The sequence below is a fragment of the Vombatus ursinus genome, unplaced genomic scaffold, assembly GCF_900497805.2.
Source record: "Vombatus ursinus unplaced genomic scaffold, bare-nosed wombat genome assembly UNPS02014807.1, whole genome shotgun sequence".
NCBI lineage: Eukaryota > Metazoa > Chordata > Mammalia > Diprotodontia > Vombatidae > Vombatus > Vombatus ursinus.
In genome coordinates, this window is record NW_020954585.1 from 61,084,043 (window position 1) to 61,102,995 (window position 18,953).

Genomic DNA, 18,953 nt, shown 5'->3' on the forward strand with positions numbered 1-18,953 from the left:
CCTTGCTAGGAGGGAAGGTGGCATGGAGCCACCTATTGGAAGCATGTGGGTCAGCTTGTGTAGCCTGCTTGGAGGAGTGTGGTGGGTGGTGGGGGAGGGGATGCTGAGTGAGCAGGTAGGTAGGGATTAACTTACTCTGTTGTTAGTTCATTGAGTTTTCAGCTTGTTTGGGTTCTTGGTGTCCTAGATGATGGAGACAATGAAATTGCTTTATCCCTTACATATTATTCCTATTTTGGAGAGGTATGAGAATTGGAGAAAGTTGTTGATAGTGTGACCTGGCAATGGTGGTAAGAAATTCAATGACTGACCCCTTCTCAAAATTCATCATTCCCTCCAACTACTTATTGCTGCCACTAAAGTAATTTTGTAATTTTGTTACCCAAGGCCACAAAAAGTACCAGAAATAAGTAGCATGAAAAATACTCCCAAATGACTTTTTAAAGGTAAACTCATTTGTTGGGGAGAGCACCAGTCTAGGACACAAGGTTTCCCTGAGAGGAAAATCTCCAAAACACTAACCTGTCAGGGAGGGAGAGTAGAGAGGTGCTTTATTTTATGTTGTATATAACCTTATGTTATTTGAAAATACTGTTGGGGCAGCTAGGTGGCACAGTGGATAGAGCACTGGCCTTGGATTCAGGAGGACCTGAGTTCAAATCTGGCCTCAGACACATAATGCTTACTAGTTGTGTGACCATGGGCAAGTCACTTAATCCCACTGCCTGCCTAGCCAAAGAAAAAAAAAGAAAATACTGTTAAAGTATAAAGCCATTTATAGTCATTTTAGTTCAAGCCAGTAAACCCAGTTTGAGATTGAAAGAGTGAAACCGAAAAGGGAAAAATGTTTCTCAGCTCAGGCCAATGTGGGAATGATCTGACTAGAGAGAGACTTTCTTAAATACCTATACCTTAGACTTCTTTGTGGACTTGGAGAGAAACTGAACAAGGAAAAGAGCCGATAGAAGAAGGTTGGTATGTTTTATTCAGGTAATCAGACACCCTACAACAAAGTACTCAGCTAAACTCCTATGTGGCTACATAAATAGGGAATTGAGGCCCAGAGGGCTGAGATGATATTGCCATATCCATGGGCTGGTGTTATTCAGTCATTCAATCATGTCTAACTCTTTGTAACCCCATGGATAATATATTGCACACCAAATCATTCTGTCCTCCACTATCTCCCAAAGCCTGTCCAAGTTCATGTACATTGCTTCCATTACACTATCTCATTCTCTGTCATCACTTTCTCCTTTTGCCTTCAATCTTTCCCAACATCAGGGTTTTTTCCAGTGAGTCCTGTCTAACGATTATGTGGCCAAAGTATTTAAGTTTCACCTTTAGTATTTGTTCTTCCAATGAACAGTTTGAATTAATTTCTTTAAGTATTGACTAATTTGATCTCCTTGCTGTGCAAGGGACCTTAAAATGTCTTCTCCAGCACAACAATTCAAAGCTTTGATTCTGTGGTGCTCATAGAGTAGTCTGATTCCAAATCTACTGCTCTCTCTGCCATACCATACTGCTTCTTTATTCTCTCTAAAAATTAAGTACAGTGCTTTTTATCACAGTAAGCTTCCTAGTAGAAAATACGGCTTAAGTATGTTTGCGGATGTTAATGGAGTGGTGGCCATTTTTCGTTCATTTAGTTTTTGCTTTTTGAATTGTTAGGTCAATCACTTTTGAGTAACCATGGACCTAATTCAAGAGATCCTATAATATTCTGGGTCTTAATGGAGTCAACACAATACATTAGCAAACAGGAGTATCTGATAAATCTTGTCATCTATACCAAGACATTCTCCATGTCACCAGCAAGGAGATATCTCTTTGTTTTTTGCTTAACTTGATATTAATAATCTGAAGGTCACTGGACAGAGATATTTATGTATACGGGCCGCACGCCGGCCCTCTGCCAGTCGTGCGCCAGTACCCACTTCTCTTAAAAGAAGTGCACTGCCAGAGTCTTACCCACTCCTGGGTCTTCGGTCCTCAGCCGGATCACCACACAGAGACAAGCCATCGGGAGGCACCAACACCAGAGCTTTATTCAGAGGCCAACACAGCAAACCATCATAGCAAGCCCAAACAGCAAGACCAGAGCAACAGGGCAGGAGCCAGGGGAGAGCGCACGTGTGTTCTGACCACGCTTGTTCCTAAGTACCTACTTAGCCCCTCCTCCCCAGCCCGCTACTAGCCAATGATTGTAGGGTCAGATACCGGAAGGGGCTGTCTGAGTTTAGCACACCAAGGGGGAGGGAGTGACGTAGGAGGCTAGGATTGGATACAGGAAGGAGGCATCTGGGATTGACGCATAGACAAGAGTACGTGACCTAGGAAGTCAGACTCAGGAGGGGACTGGGTCAGTGCTGCACAAAGGGACCCGGAGGTCAGGAAGGTCACAAGAGGCATCTGGGGATGACGTTGCATATAGGGAGGGGACTAAGCAGAGGGAACTCAGTCCTCTGCCATCCCACTCCCACGTGGCACCGCCCCTTGCCTCAGGAGCTCAGGCTCTGCTACTTCCTTGCACCCAGCTTATCTCATAGCACTGCCCAATTGCCTCATGGCTTCTCCGTATCCAGCCCATCCCAGTACACACGACTCTGCCTACCACAGTCCCTGCCTCGACTTCCAAAATACCCAGATCTTACCCTACCCTTGCCACAGCACCCAACCTGGTAGCTGCCAACATCAGACAGTCCCTCACATTTATGTGGTTGCATTTCTTAAAGAATTTTGTATAATTTTTACCATGCATAAGAGGCTCAGACTCTTTGTGGGAGGAGAGTTGTTAAAGCTGCCCTCATACCACTCCCTCCATATATTTTTTTATCCTGAATTTGACAAAAACCAAATAAGATGAGAATTTTCATATACAAAGTAGAACAGAAAAAGAGGATCACACATGTAACTGAGAATGGATTACAGAGTTTGTGTTTCTTTTTAAGTATAAAATAAATTCAACATGTTATTTTCAAAACTGATCTCAGCCTCCATTTTTTACTTCCTTCTGTTCTCTTCTGTGCATTTTAAAATTTCTTAGATTCTCTTTTCTCTTAATTTTTACTGCTAGCTCTTTTCTCCCCAAAAAACAACAACAAAAAGCCCCCAACAACCCATGTTCCAAGTATCAAATATGCACATTCAAGCAAAACAAATCCCCTCATTGGCTACGTTCACAAAATTCTCTTTCTGCACCTTGAGTTCATCATCTTTTTGTTGGGAGGTGGCAAGCATGTTTGTTTCATTATTTATCTTCTAGAATTGTGCTTTGTCATCGCATTGATCAGGTTCTTAAATCTTTAATTCTTTTCTTGACCATGTTGCTATTACATAAATATGTTCTTCTCAATTCTTTTTGTATCAGGTATACAAACCTTCCTAGGTTTCTATGAAACCATCCGCTTTGTCATTTCTTACGGTACAGTGATATTCCATTACTTTTACACACCACAATTTGTTCAGCTATTCACCAATTTCTTTTTGCTACCCTCACAACTGAATTTGACTTTAAAAGGTGCTATGGGAGGCAGGTAGGTGGCACAGTGGATAGAGTGCTGGGCTTGCAGTCAAGAAGACCTGTCAAATCTGACCTCAGATACTTTCTTAGCTGGGTGACCCTTGGCAATTCACTTAACCTCTGCCTATTTCAGTCTCTTCAATTGGTTAAAAAGAAAAATGGGAATAATAATAGTACTTACCTCACAGGGTTGTCCTGATAATCAAATGAAATAGAATTTGTAATTTGTTTAGTATAGTAGCACACAGTCAGTGCTTAACAAATTGTTCAAGGGGCAGCTAGGTGGCGCAGTGGATACAGCACTGGCCCTGAAGTCAGGAGGACCTGAGTTCAAATGTGCCCTCAGACCAAACACTTGCCACTTACTAGCTGTGTGATCCTGGGCAAGTCACTTAACCCCCAGTTGCCTAAAAAAACAAAAAACAAAAACAAATTGTTCTGTTCCTTCTTTTCACACAGCATGTCTCTGATGCTTTAATTGTGAAATTACTTTGGTGGAAGTTACAGGGAATAATAATCATAGCTAACATTCATATATTTCTTTAAGATTTATTAAGCATTTAACATATACAAGTGTCCCAAAAGTCTTAATATCGTTTTAAACAAACTACATTAAGACTTTTTGGACACCTTTGTATTATCTTTTTTGGTCCTCATAACAACCCTATGAGGTTTAGATATTACGGGAACGGAGCATGCTTGGATTTGCCTTTCCTGGCCAGTTATACAGAACACATGCAGATATTCTCTATCTGGTTCTAATCCAACAAGTGGAAATTTGGTAGATTTTTTTCCAGCTATGCATGACTGACAGCTTGGTACTATGTGATGATGCAAAGTCTTCTAATTGGCTGTGGAGCCACGAAAACTGATGACTGGAGTTTCTAAGAGAGAACTGAGTTTGCATACAAAAGGTTAGGACATTTCTATGTTTCTTTCTTTGTTGAGCTACTCAGTGGGGGAGGAGCAGCTGTCTATTCTCCCTCTCTCTACCACCGTATGTCCATGTCCATGAGCACATGGTACCTCTGTTTCTTTTGTGTTTATTCCTGATTTTAGGCAACAGTATTTTGGATGGGAATGTCCGTGTAAGCTGGCAAATTCAGGAGAGCCAGCGGTGCTCTGAGTCTCAGTAGCAAACAGCCAACAGAGTCCATCTCTTGATTATATTGGAGAAAGCAGGGTGAAGTATCTAAAAAGGAAGGATATTTTTTGCCTGACTTTTTTTTTCTTTCTTTTTTTTTTTTTAAGGCAGTTGGGGTTGAGTGACTTGCCCAGGGTCACACAGCTAGTAAGTGGCAAGTGTTTGGTCTGAGACCAGATTTCAACTCGGGTCCTCCTGACTTCAGGGCCAGTGTTCTATCCACTGCACCACCTAGCTGCCTCTTGCCTGACTTTTAAAGCGATAATAAAAATAATAAAAGGGGGTGGTGGTGTTGTAGTGTAGTAGATAAAAAAACTTGGCTACAAGTCCTGATTATGACACATATTAGCAGTGTGACTAAGGGCTCAGTGCCTCAGGTAACTGTCTAATAAACTAAGTTATGGGTGTTGAAGTGGATAGAGGGCTGGACCTGGAGTCAGAAAGATTTAGCTTCCTGAATTCAAATCTGGCTTCAGACACTTACTAGCTGTGTGATCCTGGGCACTTCACTTAATCCTGTTTGCCTCAGTTTCCTCATTTGTAAAATGAGCTGGAGAAGGAAATAGCAAACCACTTTTGTATCTTTGCCAGGAAAACCCCAAATGGGGTCATGAAGGGTGGGCATAATGGAGAAATGATTTAACAACAATTACTATCTTTTTTGTAAAAAATTCAAATTTATTTTATTTTCAGTTCCTAATTTTCTATCCTGTACCCCATCCATTGAGAAAGAAAAAAAAAACTATTGCAAATATGTATAGTCTTACAAAACAAATTCCCACATTAGCTCTGTTTTAAAAAAAAAAGAAAGAAAAAATATGCCTCAGTTTGAGTCTATCGCTTGTCTGTGTGGAGGTGGATAGTGTGTTTCATTATGATCAGAGTTACTAAGTCTTTCAAAATTGATTATTTAAAATATTTATTTAAATATTTATTTCAATTATTTAAATATTGCTATCATCACAGAAATTGTTCTGGTTCTGCTCATTTCACTTTGGATAAGTTCATAGAAATCTTTCCAGGTTTTTTTAAAATTATCCTTCTTCATTTCGTATAGCACAGAAGTACTCTATCCCATTCATAGACTTGTTTCCCAATCGATGACCATCCCCTCAATTTTCAATTCTTTGCCACCACAAAAAGAGCTGCTATAAAAACTGTTGTACATATGGGTCTTTTCCCTCTTTCTTTGATCTCTTTGGAGTATAGATTTAGTAGTAGTATCGTGTAAAGGATATGCACAATTTAATAATTTTAATAGCTTTTCAGGCAGAGTTCCAAATTGCTTTCCAGAATGGTTGAACTAGTTCATAGTTCCAATAGCAGTACACCAGTGGGCCCCTTTTTCTTCAGTTGCTCCAGCATTTGTCATTTTCCTTTTTGTCATGTTAGCTAACCTGACCAGGTGCAAGGTGAAACCTCAGAGTTGTTTAAATTTTAATTTCTCTAATTATTAGTGACTTAAAGCACTTTTAAAATATGACCATTGATAATTTGGATTATTTTCTCGGAAAATTGTCTATTAATATCTTTGACCATTTACTACTGGGGAATGGCTCTTTTTCCTGTAAATTTGACTCAGGTCCTCATATATCACAGAAATGAGATCTTTATTACAGAAATTTGCTCCAAATATTTTTCCTCCAGCATCCTGCATTTCTACCAATTTTAGCTCCAGTTTTTGTTTGTGCAAAAACTTTTAAATTTTATATAATCAAAATTATCCATTTTACCTTCTTTGAACCTCTCTATCTCTTGTTTGGTCATGAATTCTTCCGTTATCTATAGATGGGTTCTTGTTTGTTAATATCCTGCAACTTTGTGTTTGTTCCGTTTGTCTTCTTAATGCTACAGACACACAGGAAATTCATCCTTCCAAGCTATGTTTATTGTGTTACATAGAAAAGAAAATGAAATAACATCTTTGGGAGCTCAGAGTTGACTGAAGACATCATATTGTATTAACATATGGATTGATTTAAAGAGATTTCAAGATGTAATCAAACCAAGAGATTAAAATTTTAAATAGTATAGGTAGAAAGATAATTTTTAATGAACATTTAATAGTTTAATCGGTAGTTTAATGAAATTTAGTAGGTAGTTCAATGAAAACCTAGGTGGGATTTAAAAATTTCAATATTACAAACAAAAAAAACACATGGGAGATGAGGGTGGTATCATTAAGGAATTCTTCTATACTTAAGCTGGTTGATTTTTGGTTATTAACATTGATTACTGATTATTAACATTTAAAAAATGACATTTCCTTTTCTTCATTCTTCTTGGTTTACTTTTTGTATCTGCCTAGTCTGAGAAGAACCATTTTGTTTCTTGTGTGCTGATGATACAAATCTAAGACTTCTGTTTCTAGGATTTGGGGCAAAAGTTTAACCTTATTCCAATAAAACTTTTCTTTGTTGAAGTAGTGTTTGCCTTCTTCGTTTTTAGATTAGTTAAACAGCTTTCAGTGGAAAAGGGAAGTTTTAGGTGCTAGTCCTAAAAGTATTTCATCCTTTACTTTATTTATACTGTAATTCTTCTTGTCTTTAAAGAAACACATCATTACTTGAGGAATCGTTTTGAAGTTAACTTTTGTAAAGTGGTGAGCTCACTAAAATGGCTTTTGGTGATTAAAAACCTGCTCAGTTTCTCAAGGGATCCTTTATTGAAGTATTCCTATTCATCGGGGGAATTCAGTAGCCATCTTTTGGCAGGACTATACCATCAATAAACCTTCCTTGAGCAAATGGGATCTCCTCACGAAGTCCACAGTTTTCCCCAGAAGACTGCTGCAGTGCAGGGAGGAGTTCTTTATGTCTAGTCAGAATTTTTCTTTTAATAATTGAAATCCATTTATTTTTGCATCATTATCATTTTCCCAACAAAATCCTTCATATCATCTTCCCTCCTAAAACAACAAGCATTTACTAAGTGTTTACCACGTGTAAAGGCACTGTGCTAAGCCCTGGGCATACAGTGTGGAAAGGCAAAAACATGGTCCTTGCCCAAAGGGTGCTCACAACTGAAGGGCAAAGCACACTTAAGTGTTCAGGCCACGGCATCTTACCTACTTCCCTTTCTCCTCTTATCCCCTTAACACCCTTCTGTTGCTCTTCCTTCCCAAGCTTCCTTCCCACTCCTCGAGGAAGTCCCTGAGCAAGCTCCCACTCTCTGCTCCTCCCCTCTAGCCTCGCCAGGGTTTAGAGGACGCCAGTGCGGCTGCGTAGCACCCCCTGGCGGCCTATCCTGGAGCGCACGCGTCGCCTTAGCCCCGCGCTCACGGAGCATGCTCCGTGGTTGCCGCCTCGAGCTGCCTCCTGTGGCGTTCGAAACCGTTAGCGGGAGTTGGAGGCGACGCTTCGTCTCTTCGGGGGAAGTGGGGACATCTCGCCCCGACCTTGCCCCTTCCCTCCCCCGCCTCTCTCCATGGACCCCGTTTTCGGGGCTGTGGACCTCCGGCGCAAAGCCTTGGAGGAAGACAACGTTCCTTTTGATGGTAAGGCAGGTGATGAGAGCGCAGGACCCCCGCCGGCGAGCCCTCGAGTTCCCGGGGCACCTGGCTGAGGCGTGTCCGAGGCAGCGTTTGAACCCAGGCCCTGTGGCCGCCACACTGGGCCGCCTCTGAAGCTGGTGGGGGGAGGGGATGTTAGTCCTGCATGGGGACCAAGGGATGTCAGGACAGAAATGTCGCAGCCTCCACCCTCAGGGAGCTTCCTGCCTAGGCAACCTTGGCAAGTGTCTTCACTTCAGAGAACTTGAGCCCTCTGCCATGAACCGGCTTTGTGGCCTTGGAGGAGTCGCTTCCAGTGCTCCTTCTGTGAAAATCGAGAAGGTTGTTTCAATAAACATTTGTTAAGCAGTTACTGTGTGCCTGGCACTGTACTAAGAGCAGGGCCACAAAGAAGTCGAAACAGTTCTTGCCCTCAAGGAGCTCATCTTCGAATGGGGGAGACAACATGCAAATAACTACCTACAAAATATATACTGGGTAAATTGGAAGTAGTCTCATAGGGAAAGGCATTAGCATTAAAGGGGACCTGACTAGAAGTGGGTAGATTTAAGATCTCAGTGGTACCCTCCATATCTCAGTTTCTGTAAAATAGGAATAATATATTGGCCTTGGAAAAAAAAGCATCTGTCCTCTCAGTTCTTTTGGCCAGGAATTTTGGGAAAAACTAATAATAGCAGACTATTTATAGGTTTAATGACATTATTTAATATGACAACATTGTTAAATAGGTGCTGTTCTTACCCAGTTTTATAGATAAGTGAGGTTCAGAGAGGTTAAGTCCTTGTCTAGGCTAGGGTCACACAGCTAAGTTTAAAATGCTGTCTTCCTGACACCGAGTCCAATGTTTTATACACTATGCCACAGAGTCTAGAGCAATATATAATTTAAGATGTATTATTATTCTCAATCAATAATTTTTTATTTCACTTATGCAGGAGGCCACTAAATTGTGGTAAAATTTAAATAATGGATTTTCACAGTTCTGGATTTCTTGAGCTTCGTGGAAGGACATCTACTACCCTTCCTTTCCTTTGCACTCTTTGGTGACCCTTGTTTTCTCACACATTTCTGGGAAACAGATAGTTAGTCATAGTGAATTGCTGGTTAGGCTAAGTGTTTGCTTCTACAGACATGTCCCTTCCAGAGCTTTGTTGGTGAAAGTAAAATTAGGTAGATGAAGGGGTATAAATATATTAATCATGGACAGACTCTTTCTCCAGCTTCAAGGAATAGGTTGCCAGATCACATTTGAGCATTTCAATGCCCTAAGTGGCACTTTAGGGAGGTGGAAGCTGGAGAAAGGGCACTATTTAGTAGTCTAAAAAGTCTTATTTAATTTTTTACTTCCAAAATAAGAAGATACATGGAATCAGAGAAGGGTCTAAAAAGAGCAAATCATGTCATTTTTCTTTAAAAGATGATTTGTGAAATACTGGAAAGAGAATTATCCATGACCTGAAAACAATTACTGCCAAAAGCATTTCACTGGGAAAGTACTTAATGGATTAAACTTTTTAAAAATAATTCTTTAATCCTTAAAATGTCTATTATGAAACTTATTTCCATAGAAAATAGATGTTAGATAGACATTACTGTCTTTCTTTCTGTTTAAAGAGGTGTTTCCACTTCTAAAAGACCCTTCACAACACGCCTTGAGCACAACAATGAAGACCTCTCTTAAAATGAGAACCCAAGGACTAGGACTAATTATCTTCCAACATGGGCCCTATCTCCAGATACTCAGTCTTGTGGAGAAAGGAACGGCTGCCAAGGATGGAAGACTAAAGCCAGGTGATCAATTGGATACCTAGGTCTTATAGATTAATATAGATTAATTTATATAGATTGTGTAGATTAATTTATAGATTAACTTCTTCAATCCACCTAGAAGTTACATTTATTCCATTTCAGATGCTAGCTGTAGTGTGTTATGTCCATCTTGGTAAGTGAGACTTTCTCAATTGGCTAAATGCTCTTTGTCCTGATTGGTCAGGATTGATGGTTTTCTAGGTGGGTTAAGGTTTTCTCTTTAGAAGAGGAAAGAAATATTTTGAATTAAATCCAGCAAGTATTTATTGAGTGCCTATTGTGGAAGCTGGGAATGAAATGTAAGACTGCTTCTGCTTTTAAAGAAATTAAAATCTTATTGAGGAGACATTTATATAGCTATAGTAATTAGAAATAGTACAAAACAGTAAATTATCAAATGTTAAATTGCAGATAATCAAGTAGCATAATATATGGTATTGACTAATAGTTGATATGAGTGATTAGTTGTTCAGTCCAAAGATATTCATTGAGTGCTTACTATGTGGCAGATGGTATTTTTTATACAGAGTAAGGAGACAACATGTAAATAAGTATATACATAGTAGATGGGAAGTCATTTCAGAGGGGAAAGTGGTAGCAGCTGGGGAATGGGAAAAGCTCCTGTAGATTGAGCTGAGGCTTGAAAGAAGTAAGGATAGCTTAAAGAGTCAGAAGGGAAGGAGTAGAGCATTGAAAGGCAGAGTGGAGTGGGACAGGAAGGGAGACAATGCAAAGGCTGGGAGATGGGAGTGCTGTGTTGGCTATAACTGGGGGGAGAGTGTCATAGAATGTATGGAGGGGACTGAAAGGAAGGGGTCAGAGTATGTATGATATGTATTATGAGCTTTAAATGCTAAACAGAGGGATTTGCATTTGATTCTAATGGAAATAAGGAGCCACTAGAGTTTCTTGAGTGTGTGTGGGAGGGGGCAGTGTCATGGTCAAATATATGCTTTAGGAAAATCACTTTGGCATCCTTCACTTTAAGTGAAGGTTGGATTGGAATGGGGAGAGACTTGAGGCAAGGAGACCAGTTAGAAAGCTATTGCAGTAGTCCAGGTGAGAAGTGACAAGGGGCTGAACTAGAGTGGTGGCTACATGTGGTGAGAAGTGGACATATAGGTGTAATGTTGTGAAGGTTGAAACACCAAGATTTGGCAATAGATTCCATCTGTGGTGAGAGATAGTGAGAAGTTGAGGATGACACTTAGGTTTTGAGTCTGGATGACTTGGAAGGGTGGTACTGCCCTCAACAAAAATGAAGTTGGGAAGAGGGATGGGTTTGAGGGAAAGATAAGTTATTTTATTTTGAGATGCCTACATTTTTGTTTAATTATCTGCAATTTAACATTTGATAATCTACTGTTTTGTACTATTTCTAATTACTTTAGCTATATAAATGTCTCCTCAGTAAGATTTTAATTTCTTTAAAGACAGAGGCAGTCTTTGATATTTCCAGAAGGCAGTTGGTGAGAAGGGATTAGAGATTAGGAAAGAAATTAGATAAGGGAATCATCTGCATAGAGATTCAACAAGCTAAGTGCTGGAGAGTACTAAGACAAAAAAGAGATAGCCTCTGCCCTTGAGGACCTTACTTACATTCCACTGGAGGATATAGCTTGTATGTAGATAAGTAAATATTATACACACACACACACACACACATATGTATATATATGCACACACACACACACAAGATAAACATATGTGGGGGGGGATAGGGAAACACTAACAACTGGATGAAATCAGGAAAGGCCTTTTATAGGAAATAGAACCTAAACTGGGCCTTGAAGGGAGGGATTTCCAAGAAGCTGAGATTAGGAAGAACATTTGTCATGGATTACAGCTTGTGCAAAGGCACAGAGACAAAACATGGCGTGTTTACAGGGAGCAGTTAGCTGGTATATTTATATAAAATAATGTATAATTAGTTTGGGAAAAAAAAAAAGGAAAAATTGGCTGAAATTGGATTGTGAAAGACTTCAAATGCCAAACAGGAGTTTGTGTTCTAGAGTCATTAGGGACTCAAGATAACTGTAGGAAAATGACATAGTTGGATCTCTGTTTTAGGAGTATCAACTTAGCAACTGTGTGGGAGAGATATTGAAGAAGAGAGAGGTTGGATTTGGGGAGGTAAGTTAGGAGTGTGTTGCTCTTGGCTAGTGGAGAGGACCTGAACTGGGGTGGTTTTGGTTTGAATAGAGAGAATGGATTTAAGACATGTTGTAGAGGTAGAATCAACAAGTCTTAGCAATGTGACATATAAAAAAGTTTGAGAGACATAGTTTCTGAGTGATTAATCATTTTATTAATTATTGCTAGCAGATAATTAACAAAAGGGGTCAGTGGCACTCTCAAATGTCAAAGATGCATCCTGGTGGCTTTTTGATGCTTATAATGCCCTTGGAAGAGTGGGTGTTCCTGACAGATGGCAATCAACTCTGATTGGTTAACAATTAATGAAAAGAATGAACATTATAATGAGAGATGGACCTATTCTAATGAGGGACTGGGAGACTTGACTGTTCACTCAGATCTGTCTGACTAGAACACATTTGGCTGGATTTCACCCAGATTAGATTTTCTTTGTAAGGTGTTTCTAGTTGGGTGGGGCAACAATTCCACCTAGATAAGATGGCCTAAGTGTGGTAAATTTTTGGGCAAGGTCAGAGGTTTCCTTGAAAGACTAGACTTTGAATGAAGGAACAGGTTAAGGAGAAAACCCTGGATCTCCCCAATAATTGCTTATCTCTCAGCAATATATGCCCCAAAGAGGAGTTTATTATGTGATACAGAAAACCTGTGCCCAGGCCTAGAGAGGTTAGAGGCAGGGGCTGGAGATAACTGAGTTTGGAGCCTGGGAGAGGGGAGATCAGGTAGCTGGAGTTTTAGGGAAAGGCTTTATCCAAGGAGGTAGAGCTTGAGCCAAATTTTGAAGGCTGCATTGGATAGGAAGAGAAGGGGAAGAGCATTCCAGGAGGAAGGAAGAATATGAACAAAGAGGCTAAGCAGAGGTTCTTAACTTGGGGTCTGTGATTTAAAAAATTTTTTTTTGAAAATTGTATTTTGACATTATTGGTTCCCTTTGTGATTCTTTGTACTTTTATGCATTTAAAAACATTCTTCTGAGAAGGAGACAGGCTTTACGAGACTGCCCAAGGGATCCATGACACAAAAAAAAGCAAAAAAAAAAAAAAATAGCCCCTGTTAGGTTGGTGACTGACTGACCTGATCAGAATAGACTATTCATAGAGAGAGATTAGAATTAGGTTATCAAAGGCCTTCCTTGTCATTATGAGCCAAAGCTTTTGTCTTCTAAGCAATGGGGAACAATTTCAGATTCTTTAGCAGAATAGTGGCATGCTAGAAGTGGTGATTTACGAAGAGTGAAAGGATTAGAAACATAGATAAAATGGTGAGTGGTCCTGGTGAATGAGGTAAAAAACTCCAATTTCATAGTTCACTTATAATATGATATTTCCTTAGAGATAGATATTGTTGTAAGCAAGTTTTTCCATAAAAATACAGTATTCTAAAGACTGAATGAATTAAACAAAAATACAGAATTGATAATTGTGTAAATAAACCCAGCTTACTTTTTTAAGATAATCTCCAAATGGATTTATTAAAGGAAAAGGGAACAGCGCTTTGGGCTGTATGTACAAATGAAAGAGTTGGATCTAACTGGTCATCTAGGATAGTCTGCAGTCCTCTTTGTTCTCCTGAATCAATCTGAAAATCATGGTGTTAACGTTGAGTGCCCAAATGGGATGGTGTGGGACTGTATAGTTGTTAATGTAAAATGGAAACCAAGAACAATTGATAGCATCAGTACAGTTTCGGGGGTTACAGTTTCAGTGGTTTCACAGAATTTAAAGTTATTCTTGAAAAAAATGAAAGGGCCCAAACCTTTTTATAATAAGCCAGTTGCATTATTCTCAGCCTGTGGGTTTTGAAGTATACCTGTAATTTATCCTTTTAATTCTCAGTGCCAATAAATAATTCTAAGATCTCAGCACCTGGCACAATATTTTGGTTCTCAAAAAATGTTGAGTTTCTAGATGATATGCCTAGCTTTTGATCCAGAGCCCTCAAAATCTATTATTTCTTAGCACCAGAAACTTGATTCTGATTTCTGAGCATTTAATTTTTTATAGTTATGGTTCATTGCCATTGGTTTTGGTTAATTGCTTTGAACAGGGTTAATTTACTGTAAGAAATTCCTGTCAAATATTGCTTGCCTTTAGAACTTGTTAAGTACTCTCGAGCCTTAATGCTAACTCTAACAGAGGTTTTAATCAATTAAAATGACTTGGAGAGTATAGGTTTCTTGCCAGCCTGCTGCTCTTTTCAAATGACAGGTGTACTAATTTAATTGTTTGGTGGATCTGTTATCTCCTCTGTGTGTGGGCATTTCAGCCAACTCTTGTCCATTTCTTCCTATAAATACTCCACAGGAGTACAAAACAGTACCCACTTATTCCATATCTTACCCTTGACTCTCATTAAATTATCAGTCATACATCTCTTGGATGATATCTTTTGTGTATACAATTCCTTGTTTGTTATACACTGCTGCTCATTTATGTCTATCATGGATCTCTTCATTGCTGAGGTTGTGGTATCAAATGATTTGCAGCCACAAACCATCACTGGTACTTGAAAAAAAAAAAAAAGGATGGGCTTTTCTTTCAGGAAAGAACTTGACATCATTGAAATATACAATCCTGTCTTAGTATACAGAGTAAAAATAAAAACTATGACCTCTGGTAGTGGTATGGATTTCTATAAGGATGGTGTTACAAATGCTTCCTGTAGTCCAGGGGTGGGGAACCTTCGACTTCAAGGTCACATATGGCTTTCTAGGTCCTCAAGTACAGCCCTTAATAAATCCCCTTAATAAAAGGATTTGTTCTGTAAAACTTGGACTGTCAAAAGGCTACCTAGAAGGCCACATGTGGCCTGAGGCCTCAGGTTCCCTGTCCCTGGACTAGACTACCTAGAAAGTTATAAAAATTGTTAAGAAAATCTGGGAGAGGATGGTCAGAAATGTCAGATGCTGCAGAGAGGTCTAGAAGAATGAGGATCAAGAAAAAAAGCCATCTCTTAATTCTTCAAATATTATCATTGTGCCATAAGACATGAAAAAAGGATCATTTTCAGAGAAATCTAGGAAGACATATGAATTGATACAGATTGAACAGTGACTACAACATTGTAAAGACAAACAACTTTGAAAGGCTTAAGAATTAGAATCCAGCCAGTATTCCAGAGGATCAGTGATGAAACATGGTACCCACATCCTGAGAGAGTGAGAGAGAGATGATGTATCAAGCAGAGTAAGAATACATTTTCCAATGTGGCCATTGTAGGTGGGAATTTATTTTGCATGACTGCATATTTGTTCAAAGGATTTTATTTTTATTTTGCTTTTTTCCCAGCCAGTGGTAGACTGAGATAGGAAGAGAGGGCCTAGGCACCCCACACCTCCCCGAGAGAGAGAGAAAAGGTTATTGAAACATTTTTTAAATACACAGAATAGAACAGAAGGCCAGAAAGAACTACAAATAAACAGGAAAGCTTTAAAAGTTGCATGTTGAATTTATTATATGTTTAAAAAGAAAAGCTGTACACAAGAGGATTTGGTTTCATAAACAGTCCTCTTTTTCTGCACTATGGTATATATGGACATGTCCATTTTATGTGTTGAAGTTAGAATAAAAATATATTTGAAAGATTATTAATAACTTTGGAAGCAATTTCAGTTGAATAACAAAGTCAGAAGTCAGATTGCCAAGGCTTGAGAAATGATATGAGAAATGGAGGCAGTAAGAGTACAGCTATTTCTAGAAGTTGGGCTGTGAAATGGAGCAAAGATATAGGACAATAACTAGAGGTAATGGTAAGGTTTCAAATTGATTTGGTATGCTTTAAACTGTTAAGTAAATTGCTGGGGGGCGGTTTTCAACTTTTTTTTTAGGTGATGTTCTGATTTCAGTCGGCCATTCAAATGTGTTAGGATATACACTTCGAGAATTTTTACAGCTTTTGCACCATATCCCCATAGGTGCAATACTCCAAATCAGAGTTTACCAAGATTTTATTGACATACCACCAGAATGGCAAAACATAGATGACTTAATTCCTGAGACTAAGCCTGCAGCAGTAATAACTCAGTAAGTGGGTTTTTTTTCTCAACATTTTCTATTTTGATATAAATTTATTATGTGGTGAAAAATATTTATGTAGATAAAATGTGATCCATGTTTAAAGGGAGAGTGGATCAGATGGGTAGAAAAGATATTGGTGATAATTAGGATTTGCTGAGTTTTGAAGCACATTTCTAAAATTATTGTTCTGGTATACAGCATTATGTGTTAGGAAAATACATTTTCCCCACAACAGATTCATTCAAGTACTTCCCTGATTTCACTAATCAAAAAACCTTTCTTCCTAATTTTCCCTAGTTATTCCTATTTTATGTTGCTGTTAAATCTAGCAGTCATGTACAGCTCATACTTTATGGTGCTTTAAGGCTTATGGGACACTTCACACCAACCCTGTTTGACAGTAGTATATCTCCTTCCTTTTACAGATAAGGGCACCTTGAGGGTCAGGAAAGTTAAGAGCCTGTAGTCACACTACAGTTTTGGAACTAGGATATGAACCCAGGTCTCTTGATTTCCAAGGCCAGTGTGCTTTCTCTACATCATGCTGCTGCTTGTCTATAAGACTGTATTGACAAGTACACATTTTACTAAGAATGAGAAATGACCTATGGTCATTAATTTAAAATAATGCAATCATCTGAACATGTTGGGACCAGAGAGAATAGGATGAGCTTGTGAATATGTAGGATCTAAGGTCTTTTGAGTTTTCTATAAAGCTGGATCTAAACTCAAAACAGTAAGACTTAGCCATAAGTAAGAACAATTTTGTTCTATTTGCATATAGTTAAAAGTTGGTAAATTTATTGTGCAGAGTAATTAAATCCTTATTAACAAATCAAGTTGGCAGTGACCTGAGAACTAATTGGTAAGTTAGTGATTATAATACCAACTTCATGAAATGTCAGTGTATTATATTATAGTTTGGAAGCAGAATACACTGGAGTTCACTTTTCACAAATACATGTTTACCCATCTGGGTGGTAACAGGACTACATGTGAGTAAGGGTGGATAGTCAGGTGTGTGTGTATATGTGTGTGTGTGTGTGTGTGTGTGTGTGAGTATGTGAGAAAGAGAGAGAGAGAGAAAGTGAGAGTAAGAGTGTGAGAATTAGGAGAGGTTCAAATGTCATGAGGAAAGGTGACGGATAGCATAAAACTATCCTTCAAATGAAAGAAAACAAAGGCAAGTTACAGAAAAGTTGTTGGAGGTCCTTATGAAAAAAAAAAAGATGTAATTAAGTGAGCAGCAAGAGGACCCTTGGATGGAAAGTGGTAAAAGAACTACAAAGCAATATATAGAAACACAAGACTGAATATTTAATTTCATTAAGCAGTAGATATGAAAAGAAGCAGTGACTTCCTAGCATTACTATAAATAGAACTCTGCCATTTTGAAGGTACTCAACCATTTCATTTGAACCCCCAAAAGATACAGTTGCTTTGTGATATCATTTCACCTTTACTCAGTCTCTAGAGAGAAGTCAAAGGAGGCCAGAAATGTAGTAGCACCAATGGACTCCATACTCCTTTAGGGACTGAACTGGATGCAGTAAGAATAAAGCATTGACCTTTAGTTCTCACTATCACTCATAGAAAAAGCCTGAGCTTAATTTTAACATAGTTCTTATGAATTGTGCAAGGTATTTTAAAGTAAAGTCTAGGTATAGAAAAGATTAAAGGTTACTTAAAATTTTTAAAAGGGAGATTAATGCAGATTGTAGGACAATTCATTTAAGAATTCTAAAAATACTGCAAATATCTTTTTTTAATCATTTATTTATTTATTGGCGAGGCAACTGGGGTTAAATGACTTGTCCAGGGTCACACAGCTAGGAGATGTCAAGTGTCTGAGGCTGGATTTGAACTCAGGTTCTCCTGACTCCAAGTCCATAGCTCTGTCTACGTGGTTCTATGCCACTTAGCTGCCCCAATACTGCAAATTTTAAAATCTATTTCATTACTTATTCTTCCCATTTTAGCACATCAAGGAAATATGAGCAGGAAGAAGATACATCTTTCTCTAGTAGTGAGGATGATGAAGATGTCCAGTTAGATGAACGATTTAAGTACTATAAGTCTCCACAATCATTTCAGCATCATTCTACAAGGAAGCTGTCATCAATCTCCACAGACTGGCATGGATATAAAAAAAAGAATCATATATTTACTGTAGGAGAAGACATCGGATGTGATGTTATGATTCATAAGAATTCTGATGAGCAGAACATGGAGGTTCCAAAAGACTTTAGAGCACCTTCCCCATATTGGACAATGGTAAAACAAGACAGTGACTTTTCTTCTACTTCCTCTTCTACATCAGATGCTTTTTGGCTTGAAGATTGTGCCTGTGCTCAACAGGAAAAGGACCAATATTTTACTACATAGGAAGATGATTTAATTCAGGATCAGATGTTTAATTTTCCATGCCATTGAAGTGCTAAAGGTTTAATTTTAGCACATCATTATATATAGATTTATTTTACAAAGGGATGCATTCTTCCCAGCTGAGTATATAGAAAGCAGTTGTAATCCAGAAGCCTCCATGGATCTTTTTTAGGCGATATCGAAACATAATTATAACTAGCTCTGCAACTTCCATTCTCAAAAGAGCAACACAATCCAGAATACTTTGATCCTGTCCTTGAGAGAATGAATCAGTGCATATGAATATAATGCTATGGGATTTTAGTGGCAGAATGAACTATGAGGATGTCAAAACATTGATCTTCAACCTCTTAAGGTAAAAGGAATAGACTTTGGCTCAGGTCAATGTATACAGAATATAATTACCCC

At 38.6% G+C, this 18,953-nt stretch overlaps 1 protein-coding gene across 1 annotated transcript; it reads left to right on the forward strand.

The window, feature by feature from the left end:
* The first annotated feature begins 22 nt into the window (after positions 1 to 22).
* LOC114052189 (PDZ domain-containing protein 9-like) lies at positions 23 to 18,545 on the forward strand. Its single transcript, XM_027874666.1, has 5 exons — positions 23 to 119; positions 7,796 to 7,989; positions 8,022 to 8,166; positions 16,058 to 16,166; positions 18,140 to 18,545. Exons 1-5 carry the CDS (start codon positions 23 to 25, stop codon positions 18,543 to 18,545), a joined length of 951 nt encoding a protein of 316 aa, XP_027730467.1.
* Positions 18,546 to 18,953: the final 408 nt, after the last annotated feature.

Excerpts from the sequence above, each read along its gene's own strand:
- LOC114052189 (XM_027874666.1), top strand. The coding sequence starts at position 23 with ATGGAGCCACCTATTGGAAGCATGTGGGTCAGCTTGTGTAGCCTGCTT. Across the intron at positions 7,990-8,021 it reads GCCGCCTCGAGCTGCCTCCT|GCGACGCTTCGTCTCTTCGG; the intron begins GTGGCGTTCGAA and ends CGGGAGTTGGAG. Across the intron at positions 16,167-18,139 it reads CCTGCAGCAGTAATAACTCA|CACATCAAGGAAATATGAGC; the intron begins GTAAGTGGGTTT and ends TTCCCATTTTAG.